General features: G+C 44.6%; 1 protein-coding gene across 5 annotated transcripts in view; it reads right to left on the bottom strand.

Moving 5' to 3' along the window:
* The window catches only part of RAB27A (RAB27A, member RAS oncogene family), a 115706-nt gene extending 96319 nt beyond the window's left edge, over nucleotides 1-19387 (bottom strand). For 2 of the 5 annotated variants that reach the window (XM_089668031.1, XM_089668010.1), the window contains exon 1: nucleotides 19272-19387. Coding sequence is in view for 1 of the 5 variants with exons in the window: in XM_089668004.1 (XP_089524130.1) it covers nucleotides 19272-19326 (55 nt within the window). In the remaining 4 variants the exon portion in view is untranslated. Of the gene's footprint in view, nucleotides 1-5240; nucleotides 5354-7178; nucleotides 7226-19271 lie in introns of those variants that run through there. The other 3 variants (XM_089668014.1, XM_089668004.1, XM_089668021.1) reach the window with 3 other exon arrangements.
* Nucleotides 19388-21960: the final 2573 nt, after the last annotated feature.

Genomic DNA, 21960 nt, shown 5'->3' with positions numbered 1-21960 from the left:
GATATCATCATAGTCACATCCTCTCTACTTCTCTTGATGGTGTCTTCAAAGGGCCAAGTTTGGAGAGAGAAAAAAAAGAGAAAAAAAAAAAAAAAAAAAGGGACTACTTAGTGATAGCCCCCCTCTAATACACCAACCACCTAGAACAGGGTTTTCAACCAGGGTTCCTTCAGAGGTTACTAAGGGCTCATTGGGAAAGAGATTTCTGCTTTTCTGATCAGTAACCACTGACACCAATGATATTTAGCCATCTGTAAAGGAGGGATTCTCCCAATGACCACAAATGTAAAAGGCATTCCTCTCACTGCCCACCATACTAATGTACTGTAAGCTGTAAATATAGGCAAAATGCTATTTCAAGGGTTTCTACATGTTAAATAGTTTGAGAAAGGCTGTTCTAGAAGATGCACACTGGTGTAGAAAGATCAAAATGGCATAGGCAGAAAGAAAAACTGCTGCAAAAAATCCTACTATCAGTGCTATAATAATATCTCAAACTGTCTGAAGGATAATCAGGCTATCTATATATATATATACATACATACACACACACACACGATAAAAAAAAAAGTATGCATATACAGTACATATATATCATGTGTTTTAAAAAATGTATTATGGTTCCCTATCAGTAGTAACAGAAGTCCTCTCCAGAACTGTCACTCACAATGCCTCTTCTCCAGCAAGATGCCCTCAGTTTCCTGGTGTTGAAGGACACCAGGCCAGTCAAAATAGTAATGCACAGGACAGTTTATTCAATAAAAGGCATATTTGTGTGGCCATCTGCAAGTCTATGTCAAGGGTCAACTTATGACTTGGTCATCCTCACCAGGCACTTAAACGCATCTAATTCAATTGTCAAATAGATAAATTGTAAAGGGTTGTTTCACACTAGCTGAGATCAGCACAGTGAAGATACACTATATTGCCAAAAGTATTAGGACGCCTGCCTTTACACGTACACATAACTTTAATGGCATCCCAGTCTTAGTCCATAGGGTTCAATATTGAATTGCTTCACTCTTTGCAGCTATAACAACTTCAACTGTTCTGGGAAGGCTGTCCACAAGGTTTAGGAGTGTGTCAATTAGAATGTTTGACCATTCTTCCAGAAGCGCATTTGTGAGGTCAGGCACTGATATCGGACGAGAAGGCCTGGCTCGCAGAATCAGCTCTATTTCATCCCAAAGGTGTACTATTGGGTTGAGGTCAGGACTCTGGGGTGGAGAAACTTGACTGGCCTGCACAAACTCGCTCACCAATGTCTTTATGGACCCTGCTTGGCACACAGTCAGGTTGGAACAGGAAGGGGCCATCCCCAAACTGTTCCCACAAAGTTGGGAGCATGAAATTGTCCGAAATGTCTTGGTATGCTGGCACCTTAAGAGTTTCCTTCACTAGAACTAAGGGGCCAAGCCCAACCCCTGAAAAATAACCCCACACCATAATCCCCCACCAAACATTACACTTGGCACAATGCAGTCAGGCAAGTACCATTCTCCTGGCAACCGTCAAACCCAAAACACGTCTATCGGATTGCCAGATAAGCGTGATTTGTCACTCCAAAGAACATGTCTCCACTGCTGTCCAGTGGTGGCATGGTTTACACCACTGCATCCGACACTTTGCATTTCACTTGGTGATGTAAGGCTTGGATGCAGCTGCTTGGCCATGGAAACCCATTCCATGAAGCGCTCTATGCACGGTTGTGCTAATCTGAAGGCCACATGAAGTTTGGAGGTCTTTAGCTATTGACTCTGCAGACAGTTGGCGACTTCTACGCACTGTGCCCTTCAGCATGTGCTGACTCCGCTCTGTCATTTTACGTGGCCTACCACTTTGTGGCTGAGTTGCACAGGTGGCAACCTATCACGGTACCACGCTTGAATTCATTGAGCTCCTGAGAGCGACTCGATCTTTCACAAATGTTTTTAGAAGCAGTCTTCATGCCTAGGTGCTTGATTTTATACACTTGTAGCCATGGAGGTGATTGGAATACCTGAATCCAATGATTTGGAGTTGTGTCCCAATACTTTTGGCAATATAGTGTAGATTTGAGCTTGGCGAATTGGACTGTTTCTTTTTTTCTTTAAACAGACATTATTGGGATGTCATAAAGACATCCCATAAAGCTCCATTTCTAGCCGAGCAGTGATAGGCAGTGGATTGCCCCTAACCATGCTGCACTGATATAAAGTTCTGCATGCAGTAAAATTTACCAGAGCGCCATGCCTGCACCTCACCTCAATGCAATGATGTGAACCAGGCACATAGGAGACAAGACATTCTGCCTTGTCCATGCAGTGGGACTGCACTGGAATATTGAATATACCCTAATATCACTTTAGGTGCTATCACAGATTGATAAATCAGGGTCATTAGCTTCTTTTTATACTCAGAAATACCAAGCAACTTTGCAAATACGTATGTTTGCAGACCAACACTAAAAATGACAAGAAAAGCACCTGCTAGACATACAACTTAGATTTAGAGCTCGTTCAAATGCATTCCCAAGCTATGATTTCCAATGAGACTAGTTTGTATTATTGCATTGCGTTGCAGTGCAATGAAAACTACCACAGGCTGCAATTTTTATGCAATGTGTAGAAATGCAACTTTGGAAATGTAGCATCAATGGCCCCTACTGGCAGAAGATATAGAGGAATTTTTTTTTTTTACTGCATTAGGCCTCATGTACACAGGAACTCCCCTAGACCTTTAGCTTTCCTGGCAGCAGAAAAACGCTAAACGCTGCAAAAACACGTGTAAATGCGGTACCGTGTTTCGCACTTGAAAGTTTATTCATTTGATTGGTCAGGTATTTTCACTTGACATCAATGAATGCGTTTACAAGCTTTTTTGGCCAAAAGAATCGCGTTCGGAAGAGGAACATTTAACTGCTCCTAAACTCTGGTAAAAGCCTATGTGTACACTGACAAAATCTTTTATTGGAGTTGAGTTCAGTGGCTTTGGCAAAAAAAATGCCAAAAACTCCTAAACTCACATTTAGGAGTAGCAATGTACATGAAGCCTTTACAGTCCTATAATTACTGGAGAAATAGATCATGAACTGCTAAAAAGACAGCTGCAAGAGCTTGGCTAAATCTTTCTCTTGCTACACAATTCCAGGCAGACAAATGTGGAAAGAACAATGCAAAAAGGGACAGCAAATACTGTCCTTGGTATTCTCAGCCCTCCTCTACAGACTTAGTTCTCTCTATTATTATACAGGATTTATATAGTGTCAACAATTTGCTCAGGGCTTTACAATATTACGGGAGACAATACAGCAACAATACAGTTCAATACAAGAGGGTTAAACAGTGAAGACTGCAGACAGACTGAACATAAACAAAGGAAGGATGCCTTGCTTGTTTAACTAAACAACATTTTAATGGCCTGGGCACTTGAAAAACAGCTTTTAAAAAAGTGCCTACTTAGGGCATTAACCACTACACTGCCACCTCATTCATCTACCAAAGCAGATGGGGGGGGGGGGGGGGAGGTGACACTCTGCCAACCCTCACAAAATGCAGTACCGGGTGCCTGAATGACTAGTGGTCAGCAGGGGTGGGGGGAGGGGAAATCAGTACTGTGTAAGCTCTGACTAAGCCAACTTAGAGCTTACACAAGTTTTTTTTTCCCCCTCTATTAATTTGGCTCTAGACCAGCCATTCTCAACCAGGGTTCCAATAAACCTGGGGCTCCTTGAGAGATTGCTAGGAGTTTGAGCGGTGGATGATTTCCTGGCCATTTGATAGTGCCTGAATGGTTCTGAGACCAGTGCCACTTAAGAGAGCCAGTAGCATGACACTAACATAAGGGGCATTTTTCCCACCTACTTCCAAACTGGTTTTAGCAGGGGTTCCCCAAGACCCGAAAATGATTTTAGGGGGTTTCTTGAGGGTAAAAAGGTCGAAAAAGGCTTCTCTAGAGAATGAAAGAGGTGGCAGGAAATATGAGCAAGGGAGGGGTGTACTATTAAAAGAACTTGTTACTATGCAGGGAATGGTTATTTATAAAGCACAGAGAACGAAGGGATTAAGTCCTCATTCACACAGGGGTACTAAAGTGTACATCCATGTCAAGGGCTGTATTTGCATGCACAGGATACACAGATGTTCTTCGAGTTACCATGAATGAGGCTGCCTGCATGGGAATGTGGACACTGCGTCTGCTGCCCCTAAGTTGAGATCCATGTGGGTGAAGGTGTATATCCCAACTGACATGAATGGGGCTGCCTGCATGGGGATGCATGGAAATCCTGTGCATCTTATGCGGGCAAACATGATCCTTTACATGCATGTACGCTTTAATACAGCAGTGTGAAGGAGGCCATTGTAAGGAGGTATTTTTGGTTTGTTTTGTTATTATCTCCAGATATATCAGGAGATAATCCCTGTAATTCATAAAGGCATGCCGTCACTAGAAATCTGCCTCCCAAACAACAAATGGAGCAACTTGTGACACATTTGTGTATCTGTCAGTAAGGAGTGTATAAATCTGCTGTAGAATTGCCTCAGACAGAACACTACAAATGCAGCTCAATTTACTCCAAACATGGAAGCGGTCTTCTTTACCTCCATTTTTCTTATCACCAACATAGCGATATTTCCTAAAGTGGAAGTATACTCACCTGTTCTTCAGCGCCACAATGTCCTGGAGCTCCCCACCAGTTGCTGACATCTTCAGCCCAGCAGCTTCTGGGTATCAATTCCCAGCTGTTTCCATTGGCCGGACTGAGATGATGTCACTCCCATACATACACAGGACTTCAGTCATCCCAGCATTGCCAAAATTCTTACACTGAGCTGCGCATGACAGGCAGGTAAATAAATTTAATGCAGAGGAGACATAGCATTTCTGCATGTCTCTTCTGTATTCAAAATCTTGCCTGTTCATATTGGGTAAAGTTCCATTTTAGTGGGTTTGTCATAGTGCTAAAGTGTAAATGTTGGAAATATGGAGCAAGAAACCCATTGCATGGTTTTCATGAATTTGACGCAGGACTTTCTAATAAAACCAAAATGCCAAGAAAGTGTTGCAAACGCTTTACTGAATCGTCCCAATGTGTCTCAAAGGTACATATCTGGTTTAAACCAAATTATTCCTCCAATTAGAGTTGTATCTTTCTGCACAAATTCAAATTACTTTTGATTTCATATTGTACCTCTCGTCTTTTTAAATTCATCATTTCTCACACATTCCAAGCAGCACAACCACAGACTAGTTAGTCATACCATTCCTTTATAAATCTTGCCTTTTTCTTCAGAGATCTGAAGGACAAAATGATTTTGTATGTCTGTCCTGCCTCTTGACTTCTACTTCTTCCGATTTTAATAAAAGGGGAATCCTGCAGAGGATGATGTCATAGTAAGGAACAACAGGTATGTAACAAGGGCATTCAGACTCATTCAATAAGGCAGTGCGATGATGATGATGATATGGAATGTGCAGTAACCATAACAATCAATTAAAAAAAAAAAAAAAGGAATGATGTAACCATTGGGATATCATCATTGTTCTCTTATTAGCCCCATGGAAGACACAGAAATAAATATTTAATACAACAAAAACTGTACTAGTAGCTGCCATTTTCATAATCTTCCTTTACTCTCCTGGTATTGCAGGTGCACAGTGCCTTTAAAATGACTGCAGTCCAATATGCCCCAGTGTGACCGGGCTCTATGAAGGGGCTCATTCACACATGCACTCAGCCCCGAACAACATAAAGAGCCATTTTTTTGCTTTTCTGTCCTAGCACTGAGCTGCGTTCAGGCAGCCCATATTAGTGAGTGGGCACACACTGGCTGTATCAACTCACCTATGCAGCTGAATTTGACAGATCTGCAGTGACAAGTCATAGGCCCTAATGGACAGTGGTGCACCCGACCCTCCTTACCTGTCAAAATCAGTTGTGCAGCTGAGTCCATACAGCCGATGTGTGACCATTCACTAAAATGGGCTGCCTGCACGAAGCTCAGCGCTAGGATAGAAAAGTAAATAAATGACTCTTCACGCTGCATGGGGCTGATTATCCATGTGAATGAGCCCTAAAAAGGTTGCAGCAGCTATGAGGCTATAAAAGGACAACCTGGTCTCTATACAGAGACCCATTCAGCACCATGTGCAATGAGCTGCATTTTTCTGCACCAGATCAACGCAGGTCACTGCAAGATCTTTCTATGTGCCTTGTTCACACCACAATAAAAACGCATGCTAACAGGCATAAAGCTGCAACTTAACACAACACAAATGCACTGTGGTGAGTTTTGTGACCTCTGTTTATCCAGTGCGGACAAATGCACATCAGCGCACATGACAATGAGCCCATAATGTGGGTCTCCTACAAACTGTTTTATTAGCCTTCAGATACCAACATTAAAAAAAAGGATCTGCAATCTATAAAAATCTAAGGGCTCATGTACATTGCAGCTGACAAACTCACGTTTAGGAGCTGTTCAGAGTTTTTTTCGGCAGCCCATCAACTCTCCCTAATGTTTTCCTATGTGTCCATGTACACTATGTCATTTACAGGCATTTGAGTTTACAGTATTTTTTTGAACGCAGAAAATTTGTGTTCAGCAGCCAATTTTATCAGCGTTTCAAACACTTGTAAACGCGGCAAATTGTGTTTATAAGCATTTGCATTTGAAATTTTTTTTAACTCTTCCAGTTCCCAATACTGTCCAGAGCCTTTTTTCATCACGAAAAATGCATGCAAGCGTTTTCAGGGTACTCAGATGGACAAAACACTGAACACAGGATGTTCCTACCAAGCTTGTCACACATTGTAATGACCAATTCACACTTCAGACCTCTCCCACCTTTGGAAACAAAAGATATGTTAATGACCATTCACACCTCAAATTCCTCATGCAGACCCCCTGCCAGGTGAGCTTAATGACTCCCTCCACCAGACACCTTTCCCACCCTTGGAAACAAAAGAAACGTTAATTAGCAACTCACACCTAATTATCTCAATACATCCTTCTGTGTCTGCTTCTACTCTCTGTATTTCTCTGAAACAGTCTGAAATTGTTAATAATTTACCACTTTTCAGTCATTCTGGGAATTTGGGAGGTTCTCCTGTGCTTATCTTTAAAAAATGCTTCTAAACGCAAACGCGCATAAACGTGTTACACAAAATGCAGCTAAACAGACGTTTTTTAACCTACGTTTTCAAGCAGTCAGTTTCCATCGTTCAGAAGTATCCCGTGTACATGGGGCCTAAGACTCTGATGAAAAAGAACACTTCATCACAGGGAAAATATAGTTAGAACTCTCAGGAAATGCGATGGTCTTTCATAACCCTCCCCCTTGTATGCACAAGGAAGTTTGTTGCTATTGAAAGCAAACAAGTCACTTAGATATTATCTACAACTGGAGCACATGGCTGTCCTTTCAGCACCACAGCTTCCTGTTACGCCACAGGCGGTTTGAAGCGATAAAGCATTTGGTCCTGAACTAGTATTGCAAAGCTGATTGGAACATCTGATTTGTTAATGTTTAGGTAACTGACTGTGCAAAGCTTTCTACTGCCGAATGAGGAAATGCAAAATGCTGTAACGCCTATTACTCGTATAACAAGTTTTACATTTACTGTATAAAATCTACAGTGGGCATAGAAAAGAATCACCCCCTTTAAAATAATCAGATTTTGTTGCTTTGCAGCCGGACATGAAGACAGACACAGTTTTTGTTTTATCCAGCTGTATTTACTCAACTTATAACATCCAAGTGAAAGATATAACACCAACATGTCAGGAAAAAAAATGTAAAAATAAAATCAATCACCCCCCTCCCCCCTTCCTAATAGTGACTCGTACTGTAAATTCAATCATGTGTAGCCAACATCAACTGTGTACATCTTATACACCTTTCACACGAGTGGTCCAGTCTGGTCCGCCTGTCTGTTTTACAGTCGGACCCTCCATTCTCCTCTATGGAGAGTTGGATGTAAGAGGACTTGTGACCGTTTACACCCGGCTACCACCAATCCGATCTAATAAAAACAAACGAAAGGGAATCTGTTCCCCTCCATCTGGCCGGATCAGACTGGAAGGCAATCAGGTGTAAACAGACAGCCAGTCTGTTTACATCCGAGTGCCCATACAGCAGAGCGGGCTGTGTCCGTGTTAGACCGGTCACCCGTCCGCTCCGTTCAGTGTTGGATCATCGGACAGATCCAGTGGTCAGCAAGATGGGGAAAAATGGAATCCGACCCTTGTGAACGGGGCCTTACAGGGGATTAGGTGTACTGCATATAATAAAAATTAATATTAAAAAAGCGCCTGCCTGTTTGCAATTTTTTCAGCTTTATTGCCACTTTAAGTAAAGGTTTGAGGCTCCTTCACACCAGCAGCCATGCTCAACACACAGCTGATGGTTTGGGCTCGGAGAAAACAGTGCTGATGCGCCAATACCAGTGTATCATGCGCCAATACCAGTGTATCATACCCAATGGGTATATTTATTAAACAATTAATGTGATATTCACCAATCATTAACTGTATAATAAAACAGTCGGCAGAAAGATTCACCTGTAGTGAATGTTTGGTAAATGTCACTTTTACGGCTTTATAAATATGCCCAATGAATCTATGGCATGAATACCACTTTTTTACCTAGCTAGATTACCATCCACTTGCAAAGTTAACGAACACTTTAAAAAGTGAACATTCTTTAGTACAGTGGACTCCAAAATGTGGCCTCTTGCTTGACTTTATTTGGCCTCCTGGGGTAACATTCCTCCCCCTGACACCAATGATGAGGCACTATTCCTCCCATTAATACTAATGATGGGGCCCTGTTGCTCCCATTAATACTAATGATGGGGCCCTGTTGCTCCCATTAATACTAATGATGGGGCCCTGTTCCTCCCATTAAGACAACTGATGGCGCCCTGTTCCTCCCATTAGGTCTACTGATGGCGCCCTATTCCTCCCATTAGGGCTGATGCTGGCGCCCTATTCCTCCCATTAGGACTAAATGATGGCGCCCTATTCTTCACATTAGGACTAATGATGGCGCCCTATTCCTCCCATTAGGACTAATGATGGCGCCCTATTCCTCCCATTAGGACTAATGATGGCGCCCTATTCCTCCCATTAGGACTAATGATGGCGCCCTATTCCTCCCATTAGGACTAATGATGGCGCCCTATTCCTCCCATTAGGACTAATGATGGCGCCCTATTCCTCCCATTAGGACTAATGATGGCGCCCTATTCCTCCCATTAGGACTAATGATGGCGCCCTATTCCTCCCATTAGGAATAATGATGGCGCCCTATTCCTCCCATTAGGACTAATGATGGGGCCCTATTCCTCCCATTAGGACTAATGATGGCGCCCGAATTCTCCCATTAATACCAATGATGGGGAAATATTCCTCCCATTAATACCAATGATGGGGAAATATTCCTCCCATTAATACCAATGATGGGGCAATATTCCTCCCATTAATACCAATGATGGGGCACTAATCTTCATCCTACTGACCACAGACACTATGCAATCATTTTACTTCCAGGGGAAAACAAAAATCCACCCTTCTAGTGGGGCTGTTCCCACATTGTATGGCATGCGATAAATGCCCACATACATCCTCGAGACCCAAAAAAAAAAAACAAAGCACTTGTACTTATCTGATCCCTGCTCCCCTAATGTTCTGGCATCCTGATGCCCATTTCAAGGACTTGCAGCCACTGGAGCATAGAGAAGATGAGGCTACAGGGACTTGTCTAGCAGTGCAGAGAGAGCCAGCAGCAGCAGAGGATCAGGGAAGTAAAAATGCTGTTTTATGGTCTCCTATATGCAAATAACCATTTAACTCTCACAGTGAATGGGTAGCCCCATCACAATGGAAGATTTTTATTTTCCTGGAGTTCAGTTTTAAAAATGAATTCTGACACCGCCTATGTAGTAAAAAGAGTTCCCCCCAACTTCTACATCTGCCCTGCTTTTCCTGGAGCTGCAGTATTGGTGAGACCTGGTATTTCAGCACATTTACAAATTAATTCTGAACCATCCCATGTTTAGTAAAACTGGACATACATGCCTCAGTTTTTTTGTTCAGTCAGCCAGCTGAAGAAAAAAAAAAAGAAAAAGAAACCGATTTCCCCATCCACACATTCAAGGTGGGTGGAGGAAGGCTCCCTGCTGTATTTCTGAGTTCTGACAGGCGGACCTCTCCGCCATCAAAATACACTGTTCAGCGCTGCAGCCGACTGTCTGCATGTGCTGATCGATTGACGGTTTTCAAGAAGGACCATTTGACAGAAGCCGGTCTTCAAGAAGGACCATTTGACAGAAGGCAGTCTAACCCCATTGCACAGGGTTGTGGGGCATTTGCAGCGCTTCCCCATTTGCTGGACTGTGCAAGTCTGCTGATCGCTACATGTCGGGAGAACTTTGCTGCAGGCATGAAGTGAAGCATTCTGGCTGCGACACAAACATTCTCATCAGATGTCTACTGCAGCTTAAGAGAGGGGGCAGGCACCAGAAACGGGGCTCAACCATGCATTTCTGTCAGATAATGCACCACTTTGTCTAGAAAATTGTTGCAATTACAAATGTTTTCGCATTCTCATGTTTATTTATTTTGTTTGTATTGGTAAGACACAAAAAAGTGGAGAAACAAAAAAGACAAATCTGATACATTCCATGCAAAATCCCAAAAATGAACTGGACAAAATTATTGGCACCTTTTCAAAATTGTAAGAAATAATTGCATTCCAAGTTTATGATACTCCTGTAATTAAATTCAATTACCGGGTGCTCACAATATAGGGATCACACCAGCAACCAGTTGAAATGGTGAAAATGGACTCAACCTTTCTGTTATGTGTCTCTATGTGCCACATGGAGCACGGAGAAGAGAAAAACAGCAAAGAATTGTCTGCGGATTTGAGAACAAAAATTGTGGAAAAAATGGACAATCTCAAGGTTACAAGTCCATCTCCAGAGATCTTAATGTTCCTGTGTCCACTATGCACAACATTGTCAAGAAGTTTACAGGCCATGGCACTGTAGCTAATCTCCCTGAACATGCATGAAAGAGGAAACCTTGATCAAAGATTGCAAAGAAGGATTGTTCGAATAGCAGATAAAGAACCTCAATCAACTTCTAGACAAATTCAAACTGCCCTTCAGGCACAGGGTACATCTATGTCAGCTCACACTATAGGTCATCGTCTGAATGAAAAGGGACTCTATGGTAGGAGACCCAGGAGGACCCCACTGCCGACACAGAAACATAAAAATGCCAGATTGGAGTTTGCCAAAACTTACCTGAGGAATCAAAATCCTTTTGGGAGAATGTGCTGTGGACAGATGAACCAAAATTACAGCTTTTTGGTAAAGTCCATCATTCTACTGTTTTCAGAAAAAGAAATGAGGCCATTAAAGAAAAGAATACAGTCCTACAGTCAAACATGGTTGAGGTTCAATCATGTTTTGGGGTTGCTTTGCTACTTCAGGCACTGGATGTCTTGACCGAGTGCATGGCATTATGAAATCTGAAGACTACCAAAGAATTCTGGGGTGCAATGTAGGGCCCAGTGTCAGAAAGTTGGGTCTCCATCAGAAGTCATGGGTCTTACAGCAGCACACGTCAAAAAAGCACCCAGAAATGGTTTCAGACAAAGCGTTGAAGAGTACTGAATTGGCAAGCAATGAGTCCAGATCTCAATCCCATAGAACACATGTGAAGAGATATCAAAATAGCAGTTGGAAAAAGGAACCCTTCCCAGGTGAAAGACCCGGAGAAGTTGGTGAAAAAAAAAAAGAGTGGTCCAGAATTCCAGTAGAGAGGTATAAGAAACTCATTGATGGTTACAGGAAGCAATTGATCTCAGTTACTTTTTCCAAAGGGTGTGCTACCAAATAATAAATTGAGGGTGCCAACAATTTGTCCAGTCCATTTTTGGGGTTTTGCATGGAATGTGTCAGATTTGGCTTTTTGTTTCTCCACTTTTTTGTGTTATACTAATACAAACAAAACAAATAAACATGAGAATGCCGAAACATTTGTAATGGCAACAATTTTGTGGGCGAAGTGGTGCATTATCTGACAGAAATGCAGGGGTGCCAATATTTTTGGCCATGACTCTACATCAAGGTTTGTGTCTCATTTATTCCATGTATGAGACATTGGGTTTATTTATTAAGGCTGGAGAGTGCAAAATCAGGCTCACTTCTTCACAGAAACCAATCAGCTTCTAACCTCAATTGAACCTGGTTCAATTAAGCTTTGGCAATAAAACCTGGAAGCTGATTGGTTTCTATGCAGAAATGAGCCTGCTTTTGCACTCTCCAACTTTAGTAAATAAACCCCACTGTGTGTACATACATGTTTTTTCCTGGTCTTCAAATACTGCTTTTAATAGCTGAAATATCTAAAGGACATCTGGATAACAGGAGCCCATTATTGTCTCTAATTGCTTTTAAGTGCAGTTTGCATTAGCAGCAAATATCAAAATGACGGTAATTACCTTACTAAGTAGTAAATGACACAACTGAACCAGGAATTCAGGTTTACCTAGGGGCACTAGAAGTGTGTAGAGTCATATATATATATTGTAATGGAAATATATTGTAACTAAACACTATAAAAGATGAAATTTAGGTATGGCAATTTTTACAAGGCTTCACTGGACCATCTTGGATCGATGTACGTATGCATGGGCCATACGTGTGGGGTCCCCGTGCAAGCTGGAAATTACTGTAGTAGGCACAGAGACTACAATGATCTTCATTAGCTTCAGGGCCCCGTTGTGAGTGGCTGCCCCGAACACAGGAAGTTGCTCACTCCACATGGGTCCCATTCAGGGAACACTTTGCATTTTCTCAATGACGCAGCAGCTGGGACTCAGTGCCAGGCGGTGCCCACATTTAGGGCTGTGTGCGTTCAGGGACATAGAAATGGAACACAGAATACCTGTGTTTGGGCCATATATCCCTTAACATATATACGGCCTTAAAAGCGATTACCACCCAGTAAAGCGTTCAGCTATGGTGAGCTGCAGACAGAGGGGCTGGACCCTGCACCTGTGCCACACGGGCACACAATATAGAACCACAGTTCAAATTCTGTAACCTCCCTGTCTGCGTGGCAGCAAGTGTCACAGGAAATACTGTGAATGGTACATGTTTCTGTTAAAACACATGCTGGTACTTGTTCTTGGTGTATAGAAAGGGTTAACTGCAGAGTTAATCAATCCCAGTGATAGTCACTCTCAGTCTGGAGCCTGGATTGTTGTTCCATGAGCTGCAAAATCTCTGTCCAGGAGAAGGCTGACAGTGCCATTGTCACATATTAGGTACCTCCTCCTCCAAGGTGTAAATAATTGTGATTAGCTATTTATTAAACTTTGCAAAGAAAAATGACCTGACTAGCTCCTTGTGCCCCTTCACCCTCCCCCTCTATAAGCTCTGTTGTACAGCAGACTGCAAGAGGCTGATACCAAGTCATATGCAGGTACAGGAAAACTTCTCCTAGCTTTCAGATTTGAAAACATCTCCACCCACACGGCCGCATCACTCATTCACAGAGTTCTGTGAATGAGTGCCTACAAGTCTCGGCTGCCTTGTCTCTTCCACAATAAAATATACCTTACCTGCCTGTTCACAGCATCCCCTGCATGTAAAGCGAGCTGCGCATGTGCCGGAAGAATGGCCTCCTGCGCATGCCCAAGAGTGTGGTCATCCCTTGCTGGACAACGAAGATGGCCAACAACCAGCACTCAGAATAAGATGTCGGCGCCCAGGAGGGAGGGGACCACTGGAGGAAAGGGAGTACAAACTGCCTTTACAGTAGTTCCAATTTAAAGCCTTAGTACGGCCAAAATCAAACAGTAAAATCAGCACAAGGGAAATAACTTAGTCAGTAGGATATGTTCCTTGTGCCGATTCCTCTTCTGTAGTAAAAATCTTCCTCCATCCTGACCCCCTCCCCCCACCGTTGTCATTTTACAATGTGGCAGGGGTTAATCAATTCCAGTTCAAAGTCAATTCTGATAATCTTCTCCTACATTTATACAACATTTTTTGGCTAGAAAACTACTTAAAACCCCCAAACATATATATTTTTAAGCAGAGGTGCTAGAGAATAAAATGGTGGGTGTAGCGGATAATTATGTCACAAGGTATTTGCGTAGTGGTTTTTCAAACGCATATTTTTTTTGAAGAAATACACTTTAATGAATTTTAATGCACAACAACACAATTTAAATGCCCAATTGGCATTTTTGGTAAAATATAAAAGAGTAAAAAGATACCAAACATGTCACGCATTATAATTGCATCCACCCCTAGAATGGCGCCAAACTATGGTATCTAAAAATCCCCACAGGCAACACTTTAAAAGCCTTTACAGGTTACCAGTTTAGGAATACACACGAGGGCTAGAGCAAGAATTATTACTCTCGCTCTTAACCTTTGTGGCAATACCTCACGTGTGGTGCTATCGGCGTTACAGATGCGTGCAGGAAAAGGAGATGCATTCACATTTGTGCATGAGTACGGGCAGATTAGGGTTCTTTAAACAAAAATGTTATTGGAAAAAAAAAATATTTACACTGTATAAGCTTGGGCCGTAACAGGTCCTCTTTATGGAGAGATTTGGCATCTTTTAGACTCCAGACCTCTTCTCTGGCCTCCAATGCAGCCAGACACAGAGCAATCTGATCGGCTGCTTCCCTAGCCGGTAACAGCCAGGTAAACAGAGAGCCGAAATCGGAAGTTGCAAAATCATCGTTGCTTCCGGTTTCTGGCATCACAAAGTAAGAGGGTCAACATGAGTTCCTCTCACTGTGTGCCTGGAGCCAGATGCCGCCAGTCGCATCCTAAGCGGGCTCCCCGATCACTCTCTGGTGAAGGCAGATGCAGGAGAGAGGTGGGACTCCCTTCCACCACCTGTAATAATTTAGCAGCTCTTTAGCCGTTTGGATTACTTTTACCAACTTCGCAATCACCAGCTGGAAACACTGATACCTCAAGATATCACCCTCCTTATCCAGCAATGCACTGCTACATTGCTGAACAGGAAGCGGCTAATACAATTACCAGGCTGTCACAGGCTCTCATCAAGAGTGCCCAACTATGTCCGCCCCTTCTGCCAAGCTCCACCATTCACAGAAGTCAAACTACAGATTCTATGAATTAAACAAGATCTATGAATGGATGACAGGCAGATGACTGATCACCCTTCTTATCCAGCACCGCTATATTGCTGGATGGGTTGCTGCACTCTCAATTGTACAGGAGCAGAATTGCACATTTTGGCCCTACAGATTTTTGGGAGTCCTCGATAAATGCAGTTACAGCACAGCCCCATTCCCAGTGGGTGGTAAGTCTGTGGCTCAACTGCCTGCTTTTATCACCTCCCTGACTACCTCTGTGAATGAGCCTTAAATTGGCGTTCCAGCCAAAATGGGAAGTTCAGCTTTAAAGATTGGTCCTCACTGCCCATTAAGGAATTGCACCTTTGATGAACGAGGGGGAACGGATACCCGCTCCCACTCCCGCTACGATCGCCTAGGCGATCGGAAACAGAAGTTGTCCTCCTACCCTCCCAGAAGTCTTGTGGAACAAGTGACAGGTCCTAGAAGACGACGGGGCCATTCAGGAAGCACAGCGCTACTCGCGCATGCGCAGAGGGCACCTGGCTGTGAAGCCACAAGCTGTCACATCTGGGTGCCCACACTAAAAATGCCGGCGCCTGGAATACAGGATGGCCGGGCTGCGGCGGGGCAACGTGGGATCATGGGACAGGTGAGTGGCTGTTTTTTAAAAGTCAGCAGCTACAGTTTTTGTAGCTGCTGACTTATTTTTTTACAGAGTGAGTGGAACTCCGCTTTAAGTAAAAAAAATTAAAAATTTATTTTTAAAAAATTAAAGTTACACCCAAGTATATAACCTCCCCCAAATTTTTGAAGGCCCCCCACATATGTACACATGTGCAAACGTAAAAGCACACGCTCGGGCGCCTAGACAAGAAAACAATAATTGTGATACACATGTCACATATCACCGCACAGGTCAGAATGAGAGCAATAATTCTAGCATCAGACCCCCTCCATAACGCTAAACTGATGGCCTATACGGGGCTTTAAAAGAGTCACCTATAAAAAATATAGGGTACCGAAGTTCATCGCCATTTCCCGAGCGCGCACAAATTTAAGGTTTGACATGTTGGATATCTATTTACTTGATGCAACCTCATCTTTTAAATTTTACAAAAAAAAAAAAAAAATGGGGTAATTTGCTTTCTGTGCCCTAACATTTACTTAAGTGTATTTTCAACTGAAATTTTGCATTTCCTAGACCTTTGTGATAATATTGTGTGACATAAAAAAATTGGAACTTCCGTTATTTTATTCTCTAGGATCTCTGATTTCAGAAAATATACGTTTGGGGGTTTTGTGTAATCTTCAGGCCTAAAATGGTTTTTTAAATGTCCAAAAAACCCAAAAACTGGCTCTGGCGAAAGGGATAAAGGATAAGCAGGACACTCCCCTTTTCTAAGCAGCAGCCAATCGGTGCTCATTACACTGCACGGTCTCTCCCCTCCCTGCTAGTCCCCGAGTGCAGTGCTGGAGACAGGCGGGGGGGAGGAGATAAGCAGCGCAATGTTACGAATATTAAACGTTTAAGTCGCCATTAAGCCGCTTTGTTTTTAAAAGCCCCAGACATTACTTGAAGCAGATTTAAATACGGTTTTGGTTAAAATTTATTTTTTCTTTTATCAGGGCAAGGAGATTGGGGCAGGACTTGGCCCCCGGGCAAGGAGATTGGGGCAGGACTTGGCCCCCGGGCAAGGAGATTGGGGCAGGACTTGGCCCCCGGGCAAGGAGATTGGGGCAGGACTTGGCCCCCGGGCAAGGAGATTGGGGCAGGACTTGGCCCCCGGGCAAGGAGATTGGGGCAGGACTTGGCCCCCGGGCAAGGAGATTGGGGCAGGACTTGGCCCCCGGGCAAGGAGATTGGGGCAGGACTTGGCCCCCGGGCAAGGAGATTGGGGCAGGACTTGGCCCCCGGGCAAGGAGATTGGGGCAGGACTTGGCCCCCGGGCAAGGAGATTGGGGCAGGACTTGGCCCCCGGGCAAGGAGATTGGGGCAGGACTTGGCCCCCGGGCAAGGAGATTGGGGCAGGACTTGGTCCCCGGGCAAGGAGTTTGGGGCAGGACTTGGTCCCCGGGCAAGGAGATTGGGGCAGGACTTGGTCCCCGGGCAAGGAGATTGGGGCAGGACTTGGTCCCCGGGCAAGGAGATTGGGGCAGGACTTGGTCCCCGGGCAAGGAGATTGGGGCAGGACTTGGTCCCCGGGCAAGGAGATTGGGGCAGGACTTGGTCCCCGGGCAAGGAGATTGGGGCAGGACTTGGTCCCCGGGCAAGGAGATTGGGGCAGGACATGGTCCCCGGGCAAGGAGATTGGGGCAGGACATGGTCCCCGGGCAAGGAGATTGGGGCAGGACATGGTCCCCGGGCAAGGAGATTGGGGCAGGACATGGTCCCCGGGCAAGGAGATTGGGGCAGGACATGGTCCCCGGGCAAGGAGATTGGGGCAGGACATGGTCCCCGGGCAAGGAGATTGGGGCAGGACATGGTCCCCGGGCAAGGAGATTGGGGCACCGATTTAGTCCCCGGGCAAGTAGATTGGGGCACCGATTTAGTCCCCGGGCAAGTAGATTGGGGCACCGATTTAGTCCCCGGGCAAGTAGATTGGGGCACCGATTTAGCCCCCGGGCAAGTAGATTGGGGCACCGGTTCAGTCCCCGGACAAGTAGATTGGGGCACCGGTTCAGTCCCCGGACAAGTAGATTGGGGCACCGGTTCAGTCCCCGGACAAGTAGATTGGGGCACCGGTTCAGTCCCCGGACAAGTAGATTGGGGCACCGGTTCAGTCCCCGGACAAGTAGATTGGGGCACCGGTTCAGTCCCCGGACAAGTAGATTGGGGCACCGGTTCAGTCCCCGGACAAGTAGATTGGGGCACCGGTTCAGTCCCCGGACAAGTAGATTGGGGCACCGGTTCAGTCCGTGGACAAGTAGATTGGGGCACCGGTTCAGTCCCTGGACAAGTAGATTGGGGCACCGGTTCAGTCCCTGGACAAGTAGATTGGGGCACCGGTTCAGTCTCTGGACAAGTAGATTGGGGCACCGGTTCAGTCCCTGGACAAGTAGATTGGGGCACCGGTTCAGTCCCTGGACAAGTAGATTGGGGCACCGGTTCAGTCCCTGGACAAGTAGATTGGGGCACCGGTTCAGTCCCTGGACAAGTAGATTGGGGCACCGGTTCAGTCCCTGGACAAGTAGATTGGGGCACCGGTTCAGTCCCTGGACAAGTAGATTGGGGCACCGGTTCAGTCCGTGGACAAGTAGATTGGGGCACCGGTTCAGTCCGTGGACAAGTAGATTGGGGCACCGGTTCAGTCCCTGGACAAGTAGATTGGGGCACCGGTTCAGTCCCTGGACAAGTAGATTGGGGCACCGGTTCAGTCCGTGGACAAGTAGATTGGGGCACCGGTTCAGTCCGTGGACAAGTAGATTGGGGCACCGGTTCAGTCCGTGGACAAGTAGATTGGGGCACCGGTTCAGTCCCTGGACAAGTAGATTGGGGCACCGGTTCAGTCCGTGGACAAGTAGATTGGGGCACCGGTTCAGTCCGTGGACAAGTAGATTGGGGCACCGGTTCAGTCCGTGGACAAGTAGATTGGGGCACCGGTTCAGTCCCTGGACAAGTAGATTGGGGCACCGGTTCAGTCCGTGGACAAGTAGATTGGGGCACCGGTTCAGTCCGTGGACAAGTAGATTGGGGCACCGGTTCAGTCCGTGGACAAGTAGATTGGGGCACCGGTTCAGTCCCTGGACAAGTAGATTGGGGCACCGGTTCAGTCCCTGGACAAGTAGATTGGGGCACCGGTTCAGTCCCTGGGCAAGTAGTTTTTTCACAAATGTCCACACCCCTGTCAATGTCACTATAGATCACTTCTACAATGGAAGACAGACACCTGATCTCCAGGAATACATACACCCAAACATCCCATAATACACCCCATGTCTGCAACACTCACTGTCATCCCCCCGGGACTTCCATCACCAGGGAAACCGATTAGAAATCATCCAAAACTATCAGGAAAATGACAGAACTCCGCCCCCTCCTACCTAGGACTGTGCGATCACCAGCATCCCCGGTAGGAGCAGAGATTACACCCGCTCCGGGCCAGTGATGAGCCCCCCTCTAGGAGTCCCTGCCCCCCCGCTCTCACCTGTATCCTCATCCCGCTCCCCGCACACTCCGCTCTGCCTTTTTCGGCTCCTCATACGAGAGGTCTAGCTGCAGAATGGAGCTCCATTTTCGATAGGAAACACGTGACCTCCATTCTTTTTTTTCAGTGAACTTTAATGTATCAAACAAGGAAAGACAGAGTGGAGCTCCACTTCGCAGGAAACATGTGACCTCCACTCCTCCACAAAACCCAAGGAAGTGGAGGTCACATGTTTCCTGTCAGATACTTTCTGTGTATACTTTTCAAGAGGGGGTGGCTAAAGATTGGAGCTCCACTCTGTATAAGAAACATGTGACCTCCACTCCAACTTTGTTTCTGTTTTGGTGAACTTTAACCACTTGCACTCCAGAGGATTTACCCCCCTTCCTGATCAGGCCATTATTGGTGATACTGCGCTGCGTTACTTTAACCATTTCCCCTCCGCCCTATGGCAGAACTATTGCTACAGGGCAGCAAGGGTGCGCAAAATTATGTATATATACATGATTTTGCATTTCTGGTGGGCACTAGCGACCTACCTGCGCTGCCATACGTGGTCTCAGTTGTTAATCACCGGGTCCCAGGCGGTGATTACTTGCCGACACACGGTGATCACTGAGTATCCCCAACGGGGGAGAGACCTGTATATAAACAACACAGAACTCTCCCATCAGATCCTGCACACTGCATAGCAGAGCCATACAAAGCAGTGTGCTTACAGTGAAGCACAGAAACAGCCCACATAGTAAAACAGCACACAGTTAACCCTTTGATCACCCCACATGTTAACCCCTTTCTGCCCAGTGCCATTAGTACAGTGTCAGTGCTTTTTATTAGCACTGATCACTCTATTGCTGTCCCTGGGGATGTCAGTGACACCAAGTCAGTTCCCCCCCCAGTGTCAGAATGCTTGCCACAGTCCCGCTATAAGTCACTGATCGTCGCCATTACTAGTAAAAATTAAAAAAAAAAGCCCAGTATATATATTGTCATTTGTAAACACTATAATTTTCTCGTAAACCAATTAATTTACGCGTATTGCGATTTTTGTTAGCAAAGACATGTCACAGAATACATTTTGGCCTAAATTTATGAGGAAATTTGATTTTTTACATTTATTTATTGGACATGTCTAATAGCAAAGAGTCAGAAATATATTTTTTTTCTCAAAATTGTCGGTCTTTTTTTGTTTAAAGCACAAAAATAAAAACCGCACAGGTGATCAAATACCACCAAAAGAAAGCTCTATTTGTGTAAACAAATGACCCAAATTTAATTTGGGTGCAGCGTTACATGACCGCACAATTGTCAGCGAAAGTAACGCGGCGCCGTAACGCAAAAAATGGCCTGGTCAGGAAGGGGGGTAAATCCTCTGGAGGGCAAGTGGTTAACTGATAATTGTGCGGTCATGCAACCCTTCACCCAAATGAAATTTATGTTCTTTTTTCCCCACAAATAGAACTTTCTTTCAGTGGTATTTGATCACCTGTGCGGTTTTTTATTGTTAGCGCTATAAACAAAAAAAAAAAAAATTTGAAAAAAAACAATATTTTTTACTTTTTGCTATAAAACATATCCAGTAAAACAATTTAAAGAATCAAATTTCGTTATAAATTTTGGGCAAAATGTATTCTGCAACATGTCTTTGCTAAAAAAAATCCCAATACATGTAAATTAATTGGTTTACGTGAAAGTTATAGCTTCTACAAATGGCAGTATATATACTGAAATTTATTTATGTTTTTATACTAGTAGTGATCAGATCAGAGACTTATTGCGGGACTGCGGCGGGCATACTGACACTGGGTGGGAACTGACTAACTGCCACTGACATCCCCAGTGACACTAATGCAGTGATCAGTGCTACTAAAAAGCATTGACACTGTACTAATGACACTGGGCAGCAAGGGGTTAACTTTTGGGAGATCAAAGGGTTAACTGTGTGCTGTGTGTGTTTTACTAGGGAGGCATGCTGCTTTGTATTTCTCTGCTGTGCAGGGAGATACAAAGTAGCATGTTCTTGCTGGCAGAAGAGAGACCAGTGTTTTTTACACACAAATCTCTCCCCTGTCAGTTTGCACAACAATCACCGGGTGCCAGCGGGGAATCTCTGATCGGGACCCGGTGATTGACATGGCTAGCATGTGTGATTTTGCACAGCCCTGCCGCCCTGTAGCAGTAGTTCTACTCTAGGGCGGTGGGTAAGGGATTAAAGTGGTAGTAAACCCACTTTGTATATTTTTATCTTCTGCACACAGGAGGTTTTTTTAACCTTCATGCATAGAATGCATGAAGGTAAAAATCCTTGAAGCTTTACAACCACTTTAAGTTAACTTTGTACTCTGGATTTGTTGTCTTTTGTCTTCTTTTTGTCCCACCTTCATGCCAACTAACAGGACCTAGATTGAGACACACATGGATTCCCATGTAAAAAGCTTTTTACACTTCATATGTATGTTGGAATTAAGCTGATATCTTCTTGCAAATAATAAATTTACTGGTACAAATATTATGCCTTGCACTTAACAAAATATATTTACAAATTCTGCCATGTCCTTAGCAGGCTTTGAAGTTCCAATTCACATTACAAATTTCAAAGCAAGAAACGTTTTCAGCACCAGCATGACATGCAGTTATAAGTCGGGATGCACCTATACCTATACCGGAATGCTTCTGATAATGAAAACGA

This window comes from Staurois parvus, unplaced genomic scaffold (assembly GCF_062004578.1).
Source record: "Staurois parvus isolate SC_StPar_1 unplaced genomic scaffold, SC_StPar_1.0 ptg000054l, whole genome shotgun sequence".
Classification (NCBI taxonomy): domain Eukaryota; kingdom Metazoa; phylum Chordata; class Amphibia; order Anura; family Ranidae; genus Staurois; species Staurois parvus.
Note: the sequence above shows the minus strand (reverse complement) of the source record. Positions and strands in the feature narration are given on the sequence as shown.